General features: G+C 35.4%; 1 protein-coding gene across 4 annotated transcripts in view; it reads left to right on the top strand.

Moving 5' to 3' along the window:
* The window catches only part of Sh (Potassium voltage-gated channel protein Shaker), a 627,168-nt gene that overhangs the window by 292,815 nt on the left and 314,594 nt on the right, over positions 1-19,759 (top strand). For 3 of the 4 annotated variants that reach the window (XR_011332902.1, XM_069830138.1, XM_069830139.1), the window contains exon 1: positions 3,536-3,744. The exons of the other annotated variant lie outside the window; for it this stretch is intronic. Coding sequence is in view for 2 of the 3 variants with exons in the window: in XM_069830138.1 (XP_069686239.1) it covers positions 3,551-3,744 (194 nt within the window). In the remaining variant the exon portion in view is untranslated. Of the gene's footprint in view, positions 1-3,535; positions 3,745-19,759 lie in introns of those variants that run through there. 4 annotated transcript variants of the gene reach the window in all.

The raw sequence follows: 19,759 nt of genomic DNA, 5'->3' as shown, positions 1-19,759 counted from the left end.
TTGTGGGAGGGGCGTTATTACATCTAGCAGCGCACCAAGTAGCGAAAAGAGTAATTACTCCATGCATTTAGCAGCGCACCTGGTGACGAAAATGTTAAACTGTGCAGAAAGTATTCCCTCCCGCCCTCATCGATATTCAAAACTAACCCAATTTAAAATAAAACATTTACAGTTTTATTCCTCACAGCATATTCTACTGAAAATTCTTACCGGAGCCAACAGGAAGATAAAAGAGACGATCTATTTTACATTACCCAATTAAAATATAACCAGACAGAGACAAAACATAAAGCAAAAGGTTAGATCATTGGGATTGTATTCTTTGGGTATTTATTGTACAGCGAAATGGAAAGGTCTGCAAGAACTACTTAGATAGTTCAATTTATTATATTACTATTACTTTACAATACATTCAACAACACTATTTTTACAACGTCCTTAAACATCACTGTTTAACATGCACTGCTTATACACACACGTAGTATCACTTTATGTTCACTTATTAGCAAGTTTCTGTCTGCCATCTCTTCTCTTCTCCTCGACTCTCTCGTACAACAATATCTCGAACGGATAAATAGAGAACTCTGGGTAATGTACCCAACACGTAGTTCTAATGTTCACCACCTACGACGTTGGGCGCTGATCACCTTATTTCAGACTCCCAAATCCAGATGGTGCTGACCGCAGTTTCGCATCCTATTATATATTTATCCATGATTCAGAGTTAGAGTTATTGAATTAAATTAAAATATACAGTAGAACCCCGATTATCCGTCATTCTATTACCGGATTGGCGGATTATCCGACTCTGGCTTCTTTTACTTTTAGGTTAGATTACTTTTACTACAGAAATACATTAAGTACTGTACATTATATGAGCATGTTTTTTTTTTTTCTAGAGATGATTATTGCAAGACTTTACTTTTACACAGTATGGTCTGCTGTTCGATTGTTGTAATGTATAACTGATATATAAAGTATCTAAGTGCAAATTGCCGCTGTATTGAAGGAAATATATTGGTAGATAGAAGAATAAGTATGCGTGTATTCTAATACAACAAACAGTGGGTTCATTATAGCCCCAGCCATTACAGTTGAAGTAGAAAGTAATCAACCTGATTCTCTTAATCAAGAGAAGTGAAATATTTCTGAAATAACTATAGATTACTTCAAAACCAAATACAAGGACATCATTTTATTTTTACTAACATTTTTAATATTAACTTGCCTATACCTCTGGATCAACGCCGTTTGCTACCCCCTTCCACGACTGGAGTTCGATGATACTGGCGTAATATACAAACAAATCACTTTACTAGGTATAGGAGGGAGGAAAAGTAGTTCATCAATTTACGTAAACTAGGAAATATTGCGCTTTTGAGTTTGATTATTTTCATTAGGTTTTTGTTTAATCAAAATACAGTACAGTATTAACAATGAGTGTTTTTACTCACGAACTGAGCTGTCCATGTGGACGTATTCATTATGCAGTGTATATTATACTGTCTACAGCACATTAGCGTACAATATAGAGAATGAAGTTAAATTGAAAAATAATCATAATATGGATATTTAAACATATATTTTTTTTAAATGATGGCTGTTCATTTCGGTACAGGCTTCAGTTCTAATGTGCATATTATCGCACTATAGACTATTGTACCTAATTCCAATTACCAGGTTCGTACTTCGTACTAGTAACTCATGTTGAAATAATTCTGTACTTACTCTACAAAAGAGTACCTTACGTACTGTAAATTCAATCTTCACTTCTGCCCGATCCGAAAAGATAAAATTACTCAGACATGCTCTCTACTGTCCGTCCAAGTGGTTATGTCGTAAAAAGGGAGGAAATCACGTGACAGTTAATTACTTAACGAGGCCCTTTTATTTACATTATTTTAAACAGTTGTATAATATAACGTAGACGTCCAATTCCTAACAGAAATTAATATTCTCAGAAAAGAGTTAAGACAGCCCAGCCACTAGCTGGGGAATAAAAAGCTGGTGGGGGGAAACCGGAATACGACGTAGGCAAATGGACGACAGTACCTGTGCGAAAATGATGCAATATTGAAAGCTCTTTCGTCACTGGAAAACGCGAACATATTTTTGGGACGTACTGTTTACTATGACCGTAAGGCTACTGTGACTGTATATGCGGTGTTGGATCTGTGTGGAGGACGGTTGAACTTCATTAGTAGAAGGGGTGGGAGTGAAGTACATTCAAAAACTCAGATACAATAAAAATTGAAGTAAAAATAAAATGATGTCCCTGTACAAATTTCAACACATAGAAATGATAGGTCTACTCATTGGAGCTCGTGGTGATATTCCGAAGATTTTTGAAGATTTCAGGGAAAGATCAGCTTCACCGTGTTGTATTTTGTTGTAGTCTGCCTAAGGCCCGTAACACACTTGAAGAGTTTTCGCTAGCGAGAAATGTGTTGCGAGAAAGAGGCGAAGAGCCTTCGTCCACACACTTGGCGAGTTCTCGCTATCACAGATCACACCTCGCTATGATCATCTATGCACTGCCTTCATGCAGAAAGCATTTTTCTGATTATAGTAATCACTCGTTGGGGGAAATATTATAGGTTATGTATTTACGTATATTGTCGCACTTAAATATATAACCTGTAAGTATATTGTCGTACTTTACAAATTACGTACGAACGCTATGTTGAATCTGAGTATTCAGATGACGAGGAAATGGAGTTACATGAACATATTTTGTTAATGAAAAGAAAAAGTAGACCTAAAATTAAAGCCAGAAATATCTGAAAATCACATTGTATCTTACGAAAATAAGGGCGAGTTTTCGACACTGGTTTCGATTTGAATGATGATAGGTTTAGGCGTTGTCTCAGGTTGAATAGACCTCAGTTTTTTTCCATTCATTATATGATAGAGGATTCTTTGCTATGTTCTGATTAAAATTATGTAAACTGTTAACACATCCTATAGATACATTATTTCAAATGTTTAATTAATACTATTAAATTTCATAAAAATAAAATATAGCCCTATTTATTGTCAGATAATCTGATATTTGTCTCCAGATTTCTTCTTTAAGTTTCGTGTTTTTATAGTTTTCATCCCGTGTATCCTATAAATAGGCCTACGGGTGACATCGTACAAGTTCGATTATCAGTCATCTTTCCTCATTTTCAAATAAAAACAATACAATTCATCGCCACCTGTGGTATCTTTTTCTACATTCAATCGTCATAAAGAGTATAAATGTCAAACATCTTTGATAAATGTGTCAAGAAAATTCGCTGAGCTACCGATCCCAGCGAGAAACTCGCGCGAGGTTTTTGCCTCGAACGAGAATCTCTTCCAGTGTGTGGACGTGCATTTGAATCCATGTTATCAATTTTTTAATTTTCTCGGAACACATTTCTCGCTGGCGAAAACTCTTCAAGTGTGTTACGGGCCTAACTTGGACTGCAGAAACTGCTCGCGGATCACGTTTTGCACACCGCCGCCGCTGACTTCTTCCCCTACTTATCTTTAAGCCATTTATTTATCTTTGCTTGTTGTGGTAATGGATGTCACTCAGCGCATTTCCTCCTGGCGCAGTCAGACAGCAGTTCTGCGCCCAGGCGGGATGTCCTCTCTCCTTGAGAGTGCCAGGGATTCCATCGCGAATTATTTCAAGAGAATCTCTCTGAGCAGCGATGAGATAGCCCGGCCCTACGTCAGGATGAGGGACCTGAACCCGGAGGCAGGGACGTCACAGTAAGTCACACATGATTCTCAATTGTGTCACCAGCTGCGCGCCAATTTAGCTTTCATTGCCATTCGTATGACAGAACTATACAGGGTGAGTCATAAGTAGACCTACACTGAAAAACTTCGGATATGTATTAGCGCGGAAATTCTAGTTGAAGCAAGTAAAGCGATAGGGTTGGAAGTAAATCCCGAAAAGACAAAGTATATGATTACGTCTCGTGACGAGAATATTGTACGAAATGGAAATGTAAAAATTGGAAATTTATCTTTTGAAGAGGTGGAGAAGTTCAAATATCTTGGAGCAAGAGTAACAAATATAAATGATACTCGGGAGGAAATTAAACCAATAATAAATATGGGAAATGCCTGTTATTATTCGGTTGAGAAGCTTTTATCATCCAGTCTGCTGTCAAAAAATCTGAAAGTTAGAATTTATAAAACAGTTATATTACCGGTTGTTCTTTATGGTTGTGAAACTTGGACTCTCACTTTGAGAGAGGAGCATAGGTTAAGGGTGTTTGAGAATAAGGTGCTTAGGAAAATATTTGGGGCTAAGAGGGATGAAGTTACAGGAGAATGGAGAAAGTTACACAACACAGAGCTGCACGCATTGTATTCTTCACCTGACATAATTAGGAACATTAAATCCAGACGTTTGAGATGGGCAGTACATGTAACACGTAAGGGCGAATCCAGAAATGCATATAGATTGTTAGTTGGGAGGCCGGAGGGAAAAAGACCTTTGGGGAGGCCGAGACGTAGATGGGAAGATAATATTAAAATGGATTTGAGGGAGGTGGGATATGATGGTAGAGAATGGATTAATCTTGCTCATGATAGGGACCAATGGCGGGCTTATGTGAGGGCGGCAATGAACCTCCGGGTTCTTTAAAAGCCAGTAAGTAAGTATGTATTAGCGATGGATTTTGGTGGGAATGGAAAAGGATGAATGGCTTCCGGTATTACACCAAGAAAGAGAGGACAGGAGTTGGAGTAGTAAGGTGACGTCACAGCGTAACTGAATCTCTAAAGCAGTGGTGACTAAAGCGGGTGTCGTGATTACATCGTACTGAAGGCAAGCAGTGGCGGTATCATGTCGTTCTAGAAACTCTGTCTCTACAAGCAGTAAGAGGTGGTTTCGTAAAGAATGAGAAGGAGAACTTTTTTGTTGGTCTGTCGGACAAAATGTAATATGTTTACTTTGCTCAACAGTTCAATTAGGAGTATACAGAAACATTAATTGCCACGCTGAATAATGTATTATTATTATTATTATTATTATTATTATTATTATTATTATTATTATTATTACTATTATTATTATTATTATTATTATTATTACTGATCACTAAGTATGTGTTTCTATAATTATTCTGTACGTGCATGAATATTGATATTTTTAAATCTTCTCCCTAGAAGGATAAAATTATTGGGTTTTATCTCAATTTTAATCTTCTTAATCTTTAGATGAGGGTAACTATTTATTAGTTATTCATTTAATAATAATATTGTACAAAAACTAATTCAATATTATGTGCCAACGAACTGTTAAACGCCAGGAATTGACATGTCTTAAATCATAGCCAGGAAGAGAAAGATGAGATAAATAAATGTAAGGAAGTCAGCTACCTAATGGGGTTTGAAATATCTCGGTTCTAAAGCCTTTTAATAGAACAGAATTTCTCAAAAGAGTAATGATTAAAATAGATTAAATAACTTGTCCATAAGAAGTTTTCAACTTTGGAAAAGTACGAATTTCTCGTCCAAGTAGGCCTATCGAGAGAAGAATTTAGAAAATTTCTGATTATATTAAAGAGGAAGATTAAAAAAAGAAGCAAGAAAAATCGTATATTATTCACTGGCTCTTGGTGACAGCAGTGACATTACTGATACAGCAAAGTTTGAGATTTGTTATCCGCGAGAACCACCACTGGTTGTAGTTTTCGTGCCAAGTACCTTTCCTCCGTCTCCTTACTTCATAGACTGTCTGTCACGTGTAATCACTGCCGTCCGAGTTTTGGTCACCGCTAATCTAAAGTCTCTGTGTATTTAAGTTCATAGCAGAAAAATGTCTGAAATTTAGTCCTGAAACCGTATTTTAGAGTAATATTTATGAGGAAATGATCAGGAGCAAGATTTTATGAATATTTAAACATACTCATAAAGAGAGATGTTTTTTTTAGAATACTTGAGGTATGCTCATATTAAGGTTTTCTTAATTGCCGATCTTAATAATAAAACTCTTATACAAACGTTTAACTGTCTTATACTTACACAATGAATAGTTTGCTTATAAGTCGTGTGTAAATTCTTACTAATAATCACTACATACGTCATGTATAACAGTATAACTGTTACACAGCTACGTCATAGTTTCGTTATTACTTTATTAAGAAAGGTAATTTAATAACTGAGATTCTCTATTGCATCCGATAGTGCGCGCTAGTGTGCCGTGCTAAGTATCGATACTACAACTGGGTCTGATCGATTATCACGCTATATTTCGGTCAAAGAGTACAGCTGCAACAATACTATTCTAATTATTCTGTGCTCTTTGATTTATTCTTCTGTGGTTACTACGCAACCATCATCATCATAAAATGACAATCGATACGAACAGCTGTTAGAAGGGCGGCCATTTTTTTTTTATATACAACGCTTAAACAAGGGGTTTCGTGTATATAACTATTGCAAAGCAGTGATTGCCTGGTTATCCCCAAAACAAAACTGCGATCACAACAGATTTTTTTTTTAATTTCACTTTGTTCTTCAATGCAATGGGCCGCAAACGTGTGAATCAGCTGATTGCATATCGTGCCCATTTCAGGTTCAGTTCAGTGCCTTAATGTTACGTAAGCAAAGTCGAAGTGAAGATGCACCGATACAAGCTGACGTCACTACTACTATTGACAACTGTTTATGTCAGAGGGTAGGGTGTGCGGTAAGAGTCAGTGTGACTATTGTTGCATACTCTTCACAGGGGCAAAAGCATAGCAGGGATTTTGGTGTAGGTCAATAGTAGGGCTAGGATTTTGATGACCTATAAATCATGAAAAAATGTCCTAAAACAATGCATTTATGACCTAAAAATCCTTCAAAAATGCCCTTAAAAATGCTCTAAAAATTGATCTTACATAATTGGCTTTGTAGGAAAAGAGGTTTTGTACTAAATATTTACACTATAGTCCCGTCGCTCTAATTTCCGGCAGCCAATCACGTTGCAGATCGGCTACATTTAAACGTGTGCGTCTTGTAATTCGCTGATGAAGACGTCATGCATTTCTTAAGGCTCGATAAATACTTAATATAATCGCCCGCTATTTTGGCTCTTTCGTTGGCGTTCGCAGAAAGCACACGAGGACGTTATTTGCCGCTCAATTTTTTGCTCAATTACATTGCGTTTGATTTATTATCATAGGAGCTACGACATGATAATGTTTAACGGTGTGGCAAATAGATTCCTCGTATGGTAGCTCGGCAACGAAAGAACAAAAATGGCGAACGATACTATCTACCTAGACTTTATAGAGCCTTCACTTCCTAAGACGTAAGCAAAGAGGAGGAGTCACGCCGGGAATAACAGCGTCGCGACTATAGGCTAGTAATTAAATTAAATTTGACACATTTTTTTCTAAGTAGTACACTTTTATTAATTATTTCACCTGATGTAGTTTCCATGTATGATCGTTCACCTCTGCTTCGGCATGTGGACGTGAGGTCAGCAGTCGGCTGGTCGTCTTGGCCCTTCATGGGCTGTAGCGCCATAGATTTACTTTACTTTCATTTTCCATGTAGTCTACCACAAGGCCACTCTTATCCGGAATTAGCAGGTATAGAAGAGTCTATATTGAAGAGGTGGTTGGACTGATCCATTACATGGGGTGTACTACGTTAAAATGGCAATATTTGTGTAGAAATACGATTAAAATACGAATATTATGTAAAATAATGGGTATTTTTTTTAATTTATTTATTTTATGTCGTTTTAAATTAGGAAGTCATATCGCGACAATACATAAACAATTCTTACAGTTTACATAGAGTGTACTGTATTACAATAATCATTTAGATACATTTGTAAATGTTGATAGCTTTCAGAAATTTAATTAAGTTTGAACTGAATGATGGGTTGTTTAGAACTGTTGATAAGTCTGTTGGTATATGGAATTGATCTCGATGAAGGTGATATAGTAGTAGTAGTAGTAGTAGTAGTAGTAGTAGTAGTATTTATTTATTTATTTAACCTGGTAGAGATAAGGCCGTCAGGCCTTCTCTGCCCCTCTACCAGGAGATTCCAACTACAATATCAACAATAAAATTACAATTAGTATTAAATTTACAATTACAATTACAAATAATATTACAGTTAGTATTAAATTTACAATTACAATAAAATCAAAGTACGAAAAGATTACCTGAATAATTAAAGCTAGATAATTTATCATAGAGAAACAAAGAATATTTTATATTTACTGAATTACAAATTAAATCTAGAATAACAAAATTGTATAGTGATGAAATTACTGAATATTGAAATATTTTGTGATAGATTAAAGAAACTATTTACAAGTAATCAATTACTGACCAAGTGCCTAGTAAGTTTTCGTTTGAATTCAATTTTATCTCGACAGTCCCTGATGCTAGCAGGTAGCGAATTCCAGAGTCTTGGCAGGGCTATTGTGAAAGAAGATGAATATGAGGAGGTGCGATGGGATGGTATTGTTAGTATTGTTTCATGACGAGAGCGTGTGTTGAGATTATGGTGGGAAGAAAGGTAAGTGAAGCGAGACGACAGGTACGAAGGAATAGAAGAGTTCAAGATTTCGAAGAGAAAGAGAAGTGAATGTAAATTTCTTTTCTTATCTAGTTTAAGCCAACCTATTGCTTCCAGGGATGGGGTAATATGATCATATTTACGAACATTGCTTACAAAACGTACACACAAATTATGAGCACGTTGAAGTTTCATTTTGTTGTCGCTGGAGAGGTCTGTCAGTAAAATGTCCGCATAGTCGAAATAGGGAAATGCAAGTGTCTGCACAAGGGACTTTTTTAAGCAAGAGGGGAGATGAACATTTATCCTTTTTAGAACATGGATAATAGAATATACTTTTATGCAGGTTTCTGTGATTTGCATGTCCCAGTTGAGATTATTATCCATGTGAATGCCAAGATTTTTTACTGAAGAACTGAAAGGGATATGCACTGTACTTACTTTAACAGGGGAAATGTCGAGGTGTTTTACAGCGTCGATATAGTGGACATTCAGAAATTAAATGGCGTACAGAGATCCTACCGTGGCAATTGGTGCATGTTGGGGGAGGAGTTCTGTCTAGAAGATAAGAATGTGTAATTCTGGTGTGGGCAACTCACAATCTGGTGATTGTTACTTGATCTTGACGTTTAAAATTCTGTAGTAGATATTTCATTCTGCAATGCTGTACTATTTCGTGAAGTTTGCTGGATGATGACTCTGTCCATGATGTTTGCCAATGGTTGTGCAGTTTTCTGGTTATGTATTTAATGGCGTCTGTATGAGGAATAGATGTGAAAAAATGCAATGGAAGTCGTGTAGCTTCTTTTGCTGCGGCATCTACAGTTTCATTTCCAGGAATGCCCTGATGAGAAGGGATCCATAGTAGAGTTATTTTTCGTCCTTGTTTCATCAAGTCAGTGAGGAGCTGATGGATTTCTTGAATTAGTGCGTTTGTAGAGAATATATCTTGAAGAGCTTGTAAACTTGATTGAGAATCAGTGTGAAGAAGATAAGATTTATCAGTCTCTGTTTCCAGAATATATTCTAAAGCTTTTTTGATGGCGTAAGTCGCATGTGAAGACTGAATAAAGAGATGGCAAGGTGTGGTCAGGGTAAACTACAGCACATCCACATCCTTGGTTAGTCTGCGATCCATCTGTGTATATGTGACGGTAATTACGATACTGATCCCATTGTTCTCTGCAAAATTGTTGATACGTAATATTGTTCATTTCGGTTTTAATATGATATTGTGAATTTTATTAGTACCAACAATGAAATTTATTCGTCACAACAATAATTCCTTTCTGCAATTCACCTTAAACGCTCTCGTCAACAATTGGATCTTCACTCAACACAGTATTCGTTATAGCACTCCACCGACGACAATGACAATTTACTTGGACTATTACGAACAACAATGAACTGTTAATCTTAACTAATATTTACAAAGCACTATTTACAAATCAGAACTACCAGTTCTCAGTTCTTCTATCTCAGTCACTCGAGTTCACAGTATCTCGAACCACAGACCTTCAGAGACAGTTCACTGTACTCGAACTCGGGTCCCTCCAACTGCGGTCCACTGCACTCGAACTCAGGTCCCTCCAACTGCGGTCCACTGCACTCGAACTCAGGCCTTCGGATGCTGACGCAGATGCGGACGCACACTCGAGTCGAACTCCGGTACACAAGACTGGCTTGCTTGCTCTGGCTTTCTCACTGACTGGCTGACTAATCAACTGAAAACTGGAAACTGCTGTCGTTCCTTCGCGTCCGTAATTTATAACCACAGCGACGTAGCCTCGAAGGTTCCACGCGTCTCTAGAGATGGCACTCCAGAAAAATCCCGAGCCCTCTCCTCTCTACCAGCACCAGATGCGCGCGCACTCTCTCTCCACTCTCTCGCCGCGTTGGCCCTTTTCCCCTCTCCGCCGCGCGCCATCCCAAAGTGCTCCGCGCGATCTTCTCTCTTGCGGGACGCTGGTCGTGAGTTCGAATCTCACGTCGCTGTCACAATATGTTAGATCCAGATTTATTTCAGGTAACATGATTGTCCAAGGTGGATGGGCAGTGTTTTTATTTCTTTGAGAAATGGAAGGGATTGACATATTCATTTCGTTAAAGTAATGTTTCAGTCTAGAAGAAAAGGGTGCTGAATGTATTTGTTGTTTATCATGATAATGGGTATTAATGGACAAAATATGTAAAGAAAATATCAAAGGAAATAAACATTATTTTACATTGATAATGGGGATTTATGGCCAAAATTAAATGAAAATTCCTAAACAAATGACCTAATAAAACAAAAGATGCTCTTATGAGTTGAAACAGACAAAAAATGCCCTAACAAATATGTCTTAAAACACTCAGTTTATCACATAACATATAAATACTAAAGTAGCTATGTTTCTGGCTTACTATGAAAAAGATGCAATTTCATCAAAATCCTAACTCTAGCCATTAGAAACCAAATCATGAATTAAAATGAAAAATAATAGCTTGACTATTGGGAGCTCAGGTACACGTGAACTTCCTTCTGAATCTAGAAATGGGGTATTTTCGTATATGTCATTCGCTGAACTTCGGCATATTTTCGTCACTACTGTTTTATGGCATTGAAGGACGTGGTGTAAAAATGTGGCAACTCACATTTAGCCACGAAGTAAGAATACCTACTCTGGTACAGATTTCGACGTGGAGTTACATCTAGTACACTAACGTATGTCTCATTATTGTTCACTTACATCCATCCGTGTTATTAGAATACCCGCATGCTTCCAGCACGAGGAAAAATTGACAATGATTCCCAACTTAGCTGTTATGGATAAGAAAATAGGAAATGAGTAACTTAGAGATGAGATAATCATCAACTTCTTCTTCCGTTTATTTCACAATACTGTGTAAACATACATAATCTTTACAAGATAAGGAAAGTAATATCCGACGTGAACTCATCATTTCCATGCTGGACTTGTACTTCAAAACATCAGAAATGAAATACATACATACATACATACATACATACATACATACATAAAAAAGAATTATTATTATTACTATTATTACTTACTTACTTATTTACTAACTGGCTTTTAAGGAACCCGGAGGTTCATTGCCGTCCTCACATAAGCCCGCCATAGGTCCCTATCCTGAGCAAGATTAATCCAGTCTCTATCATCATATACGACCTCCCTCAAATCCATTTTAATATTATCCTCCCATCTACGTCCCGGCCTCCCTTTTTCCCTCCGGCCTCCCAACTAACACTCTATATGTTTTTCTGGATTCGCCCATACGTGCTACATGCCCTGCCCATCTCAAACGTCTGGATTTAATGTTCCTAATTATGTCAGGTGAAGAATACAATGCGTGCAGTTCTGTGTTGTGTAACTTTCTCCATTCTCCTGTAACTTCATCCCTCTTAGCCCCAAATATTTTCCTAAGCACCTTATTCTCAAACACTCTTAACCTATGTTCCTCTCTCAAAGTGAGAGTCCAAGTTTCACAACCATACAGAACGACCGGTAACATAACTGTTTTATAAATTCTAACTTTCAGATTTTTTGACAGCAGACTGGATGATAAAAGCTTCTCAACCGAATAATAACAGGCATTTCCCATATTTATTCTGCGTTTAATTTTCTCCCGAGTGTCATTTATATTTGTTACTGTTGCTCCCAGGTATTTTAATTTTTCCACCTCTTCAAAAGATAAATCTCCAATTTTTATATTTCCATTTCGTACAATATTCTCGTCACGAGACATTATCATAAACTTTCTCTTTTCGGGATTTACTTCCAAACCTATCTCTTTACTTGCTTCCAGTAAAATTCCCGTGTTTTCCGTAATCGTTTGTGGATTTTCTCCTAACATATTCACGTCATCAGCATAGACAAGCAGCTGATGTAACCCGTTCAATTATTATTATTATTATTATTATTATTATTATTATTATTATTATTATTATTATTATTATTTCTAGAAATAATTTTACGTCCACATCTGTGGAGCAACGGCTAGCACGTCTGGCCGCGAAACTAGGTTTCCCGGGTTCGATTCCGGTCGGAGCAAGTTACCTGGTTGAGGTTTTTTCCGGGGTTTTCCCTCAACCCACTAGTTACTAGGCACTTGGTCAGTAATTGAGACTCGTTCAGACATGGTTTCTTGTAAATAGTTCTCTTATTCGATCACTAAATATTTCAATAGGCCTATATGGTAAATTCATAACTATAGAAATTTGTTATTCTAGGTTTCATTTGTAATTCATTAAACACAAAAATATTCTTTGTTCTTAACTTCTATGATAAATTGTCTAGCTTTCATTAATCAGATAATCTTGTCGTACTTTAATTTTTAATGTAATTGTAATTGTAAATTTAATATTAATTGTAATGTTATTCTTCATATTAGGGTCTATAGTTGTAATCCCCTGGTAGAGGGGCAGAGAAGTCCTGATGGTCTTATCTCTACCAGATTAAATAAATACATACTAAATAAATAAATACTAAATACTAACCCAATATGATCAAATGCTGGGTAACTTTCGGTGCTGGACCCCGGACTCATTTCACCGGCATTATCACCTTCATATCATTCAGATGCTAAATAACCTAAGATGTTGATAAAGAGTCGTAAAATAACCTACGAAAAAAAAGTAATAATAATTTTACTAACGCATTTAGTGTAGTTTTTTTATCGGTAGTAACAGTTCATTTTCTACTAAATTAATTACGCTTCTACCTTGCTACCAAGTAAGAATTTTCCAAGTGTCTTAACATGATAAGATCTGAGGAGAAAATATATACACTCGTACATCCTTGCCAGTTGCGGAGTTAATAAAAAATCGTATCAATAGTTGAAGTGACAGACGAATGTACGGACAGACAGACAGCTCTGCTGTTGATATCATTGACCTACTTCTTTTTCCGGGAGGGAAGTGGGCCAAGAATGGAGCAGAGAAGGCTTGTGTTGTGGGCATTACAACACGCAAGTGGGATTGCAGCTGCGCCCCTTACCGACCGTGCCGGTGCTTCGGTCTGTTGCAGCTCGCATATTGATTGCCCGCGCATCTTTGCGATCAATGATGGCGTCCGCCAGTGCTGCCACCACACGCGCTAACCCAGACCCCAGACGAGGCTGCGACGCCTGGCCGGAGAGACACTGGTTCGATCCCTAAACAATCATGCTGTGAGACACCACTTAACTTCTCACTATACCTACAACATTATATCGTTTAAAATGCATTATTAATCAATAAAGAAACCTGGGTTCGATCTTGACTATGCTGACATATTACTGACTGACCTCTCCAGCGACAACAAAACGAAACTTCAACGTGCTGATAATTTGTGTGTACGTTTTGTAAGCAATGTTCGTAAATATGATCATATTACCCAATCCCTGGAAGCAATAGGTTGGCTTAAACTAGATAAGAAATAGTAATATGCCTTACAAGAGCGGTATGTTGAAGTTTTCATGTTCGAGGAAAAGTTTGAAAAAGCGAAACGTAGTTGAGCTTTTTTTAATTTCCGAGAATTGAAAGAAAACATACCGCTCGTGTATCGTACATTATTTTGTGCGAAGATCGTTTATTACATACCTGAAAGAGGAATTTCTAATTAGTTGCAATGAAATCTCCATGTTGGTTTCTGTTCAATGACGGCAAATTTGCAAAACAAAAATATCTATCTTCAACATTGTTGCTTTAAAATGTTTTCTGTGTTTACTATACTCCAGAGGCCGTGATATACGTCTGTCTTTTTTCCCCCCAGTCTATAAATGCGAACTTAAAACAAACGGTAAGGTTATGTAATGATTTATTTTTCATTTTAATATTTTAACAATATTATTTATATAACATATTGCAGTAATAACATCGGCATCTGGAATCTTGTTGATTTTTTCACGGCTTCCTTAATGTTACTTGTATCAGGAATGCAATAAGTTTCGTGGAGTAGTAGACTTTACTTAATTTTTGCAAATATTTAAAAACAATAATTAACAGTGCAATTTAGGTGAAATTGCAGTGGTAAGTTTCCAATTTATAATTATTACTATGTTAAACGTCTCTAAAAATAATATGTTAAAAGCCTAAAGCAGTAAAATCAATATGTCACTTAAGTTGTAAGAAGAGGGAAATTATTATGTGTGTTAGGTTGGGAATACTGAATGTGGAATTTTAGACTTTCTTCGTATTGGTTCTCTGCGGAAACCAAGCAAATTCGCACGATCTCGCACAAAAGAAATTTACATTCACTTCTCCTTCTCTTCGAAATCTTGAACTCTTCTATTCCTTCGTACCTTCGTCTCACTTCACTTACCTTTCTTCCCACTATAATCTCAACACACGCTCTCGTCATGAAACAATACTAACAATACCATCCCATCGCACCTCCTCATACCCATCCTCTTTCACAATAGCCCTGCCAAGACTCTGGAATTCGCTACCTGCTAGCATCAGGGACTGTCGAGATAAAATTGAATTCAAACGAAAACTTACTAGGCACTTGGTCAGTAATTGATTTCTTGTAAATAGTTTCTTTAATCTATCACAAAATATTTCAATATTCAGTAATTTCATCACTATACAATTTTGTTATTCTGGGTTTAATTTGTAATTCAGTAAATATAACATATTCTTTGTTTTTCTATGCTAAATTATTTAGCTTTCATTAGTCAGGTAATCTTTTCGTACTTTGATTTTTATTGTAATTGTAATTGTAAATTTAATATTGTAATTTTATTTGTAATTGTAACAGTAAATCTAATTCTAGTTGTAAATTTATTCTTCATATTATAGTTGGAATCTCCTTGTAGAGGGGCAGAGAAGACCTGACGGCCTTATCTCTACCAGGTTAAATCAATAAATAATAATACTAATACTAATATTCTTGGAAGCCTGAACCACATTTGTGCAAAACTGATGTAAGATAAGTTTGTTTTATCACTTCGTTTCCTGAATGCAGTTTAATTCAACCATTATCCTATTACCATAACATCACCTCGTTTAAAAGGAAGGACTGATCATGAAAGAGACTTTTGTTCGATCCTCTAACGTCCTGGAAATTTCTACAAAACTATTTCTTCAAATCAGTCTAACAAGTCATCAGAGAGTCCTGGATTCGTTCTCTTTACATTTCTGCTGGACAGAGTGCAGCGAGAAGTGCTTCTTCAAAGACTTGTACCTTGAATCACTTCTCATATTTTACTTTTCTTTAATTTACGAAAATGAAATTTTTAAAATGAAAGATATTCTTACATTCTTTATACTTTATTACATTTTATTTCATTCTGTTGTAGTTTATTTTATAATATTTGCTCCTCTTGTATTTTTCCATTCTATTTCAATCTATTTTAATTTATTTCATTCTGTTGTAGTTTATTTTATAATATTTGCTCCTGTTGTATTTTTTCCATTCTATTTCAATCTATTTTAATTTATTTCATTCTGTTGTAGTTTATTTTATAATATTTGCTCCTGTTGTATTTTTTCCATTCTATTTCAATCTATTTTAATTTATTTCATTCTATTTCAGTCTGTTGTAGTTTATTTTATAATATTTGCTCCTCTTGTATTTTTTCCATTCTATTACAATCCATTTTAATTTATTTCATTCTGTTGTAGTTTATTTTATAATATTTGCTCCTGTTGTATTTTTTCCATTCTATTTCAATCTATTTTAATTTATTTCATTCTGTTGTAGTTTATTTTATAATATTTGCTCCTGTTGTATTTTTTCCATTCTATTTCAATCTATTTTAATTTATTTCATTCTATTTCAGTCTGTTGTAGTTTATTTTATAATATTTGCTCCTCTTGTATTTTTTCCATTCTATTACAATCCATTTTAATTTATTTCATTCTGTTGTAGTTTATTTTATAATATTTGCTCCTGTTGTATTTTTTCCATTCTATTTCAATCCATTTTAATTTATTTCTATTTCATTCTGTTGTAGTTTATTTTATAATATTTGCTCCTGTTGTATTTTTTCATTCTGTTTCAATCTATTTTAATTTATTCCATTCTATTTCATTCTGTTGTAGTTTATTCCATAATATTTGCTCCTGTTAGAGTTTATAGTATTGCATTCTGCTGTACATTGTTACGTTCTCTTCTACCTTGAAATATATTTCTCTCTGTTATAGTTTTATTTCATTCTGTATCATCATGTTGCAATTTTTACTTTCCCTTTCATGTTGTGATCTATTCTGTTTCATCCTTTTGTATTTTATTCATCTCCTCTCTATTTTATCACATTATCTGCAGTCATATTGCATAGTATTCAGTTTACTTTGTACGTTCCTCTCCCGTTTATTTACTCTTTACCACTGCCTTCATACTATTCTAATCTCCATTATTCCACTTGGATATTGTTCAGTTTCTCCTACTTTGTCTATATTAGAGAATGATTGAACGGAAGTAGCATAGAATACGAATATGTTGATAAGAGATATGTTTGAGGTGGTACTGTGACTGAGTGCTTTGATTTTTTATTAGTGTTTTCCTAATATGGTGGTTTTAGGCGTAATAGATCGACTATTGATCAGAATTTTTGTATTCGACAGATATTGGAGAAAAATTGGGAGTATAAGGGTACAGTACATCAGTTATTCATAGATTTAAAAAAAGCATATGACTCGGTTAAGAGAGAAGTTTTATATAACATTCTTATTGAATTTGGTATTCCCAAGAAACTAGTTCGATTAATTAAAATGTGTCTCAGTGAAACGTACAGCAGAGTCCGTATATGCCAGTTGCCGATGCGTTTCCAATTCACTGCGGGCTAAAGCAAGGAGATGCGCTATCACCTTTACTTTTTAACTTTGCTCTAGAATATGCCATTAGGAAAGTCCAGGATAACACAGAGGGTTTGGAATTGAACGGGTTACATCAGCTTCTTGTATATGGGGATTACGTGAATATGTTAGGAGAAAATCCTCAAACGATTAGGGAAAACGCGGAAATTCTACTTGAAGCAAGTAAAGCGATAGGGTTGGAAGTAAATCCCGAAAAGACTAAGTATATGATTATGTCTCGTGACCAGAATATTGTACGGAATGGAACTATGAAAATTGGAGATTTATCCTTCGAAGAGGTGGAAAAATTCAAATATCTTGGAGCAACAGTAACAAATATATATGACACTCGGGAGGAAATTAAACGCAGAATAAATATGGGAAATGCGTGTTATTATTCGGTTGAGAAGCTTTTGTCATCTAGTCTGCTGTAAAAAAATCTGAAAGTTAGAATTTATAAAACAGTTATATTACCGGTTCTTCTGTATGGTTGTGAAACTTGGACTCTCACTTTGAGAGAGAAACAGAGATTAAGGGTGTTTGAGAATAAGGTTCTTAGGAAAATATTTTGGGCTAAGAGGGATGAAGTTACAGGAGAATGGAGAAAGTTACACAACTCAGAACTGCACGCATTGTATTCTTCACCTGACATAATTAGGAACATTAAATCCAGATGTTTGAGATGGACAGGGCATGTAGCACGTATGGACGAATTCAGAAATGCATATAGAGTGTTAGTTGGGAGGCCGGAGGGAAAAAGACCTTTGGGGAGGCCGAGACGTAGATGGGAAGATAATATTAAAATGGATTTGAAGGAGGTGGGATATGATGATAGAGACTGGATTAATCTTGCTCAGGATAGGGATCGATGGCGGGCTTATGTGAGGGCGGCAATGAACCTCCGGTTTCCTTAAAAGCCAGTAAGTAAGTAAGTTTTCCTAATATGAGAATTCACATTTCCATTTGATTGTCATGCTAGTAAATATAAATATCGATAATGATGATGATAATGATGATCACCATCATGTTTTAAATACAGTGCGTCTTCGTTTCATTAGACTGCGTACGAATATTGTGCATAACAGAACCAGGATGCACGGTCTATCCAAGAAAGGTTGTGCACAAATCTTATACAAACAGACACAAATATGCGAGCCAAGAGCTCTCTAATAACCGAACGCTGATTGCTGTTAAAATAACCGACAGATGTGTTGCAATCTTAGAGGGCGCCATATATCAAAGACTGAATAATGGCCGATGTCCAAAACATCATTAAAACATGCTCAGCCCTGCTAAACGCTACGCAAACATCCTAACGAGCGTGAGGAACTCATGGTCTTCGTTTACAGCTGTGAATTGTACAGAGACGTGCAAATTAATTGAGAACAGCTTTTCCTTTTTATAAATATGGATTTTTTTTCAAACACCACATGTTGGTACATTCAAAATTAACGGGTTCAATGGTGAGTCGGTATGTACTCGATATGCTTACTGACTTTTCAGTGGCTAGTGGATCCTTGCATCCCACTGGAAATTTATTTTTAGATGAAGATTTCATTTTGAAATAATAGTTACGGAAAAATAGCCAACCTCCTTAAGGGGAATCTGTACATCGAATTTTCACAAAAAATTTAATTTTGGTTTTTATCGTTTTTCGGTAGTTTAATATGTGTAAAATGATAATATGATTTTATTTCTTCTAATTGTCAGCTTTCAGCCCTACTTCCAGCAAAATATATTGTAGTAATTCTTAATGCAAAAATGTTATCAATGAAGAATGTTTTCTTGCTAATCGTTCAGTGGAATTTTAAATTTATTTAGCCGGCTGTATACATAAAAGTATGTTATATATGCCCCATTTTTTCTACATTTGTATCTTTTATCACTTCTGAGAAAAGCACACGCAAAATTAAGGAATTTAACGTTGCAAGATATGAAAACTTTGACACCATTTTTCTGCACTTTCTTATTTTTGTGACACTGGTACATTTTTCTCAGAAAGTATTGTACCCAGAAGGGTGAAATTAATATACAATATCAATTTCATGGCATTTTACACAGTAGGTTAAAAAATATTAAGTTTATTTGTCTATCTTCAGCAAAAATAAAAAATAATTTGCAGTAATTCTTAATGCAAAAAATGTAATCATTAATTTTTTTTCTAACCGCTCAGTGCAATTTTAAATTGATTTAACCGGTTGTATGTATGTATGTATGTATGTATGTATGTATGTATGTATGTATGTATGTATGTATTTATTCACACTGCAATGGGTATATACCCGGTGGCAGTGGTAACTAATTACACTCAATAATGACAATAATAAACTTATTAATTAAAAATACAATTAATAATACTAATAATTAATAATAATAATAACAACAACAGGGAATATACTAAATTAAATGAAACGATCACTTAAAATAACATTTGAAATATTCTAATTTGTATCTTAAAACTAAGA

The sequence above is a fragment of the Periplaneta americana genome, chromosome 7 (genome assembly GCF_040183065.1).
Source record: "Periplaneta americana isolate PAMFEO1 chromosome 7, P.americana_PAMFEO1_priV1, whole genome shotgun sequence".
Lineage (NCBI taxonomy): Eukaryota > Metazoa > Arthropoda > Insecta > Blattodea > Blattidae > Periplaneta > Periplaneta americana.
Note: the sequence above shows the minus strand (reverse complement) of the source record. Positions and strands in the feature narration are given on the sequence as shown.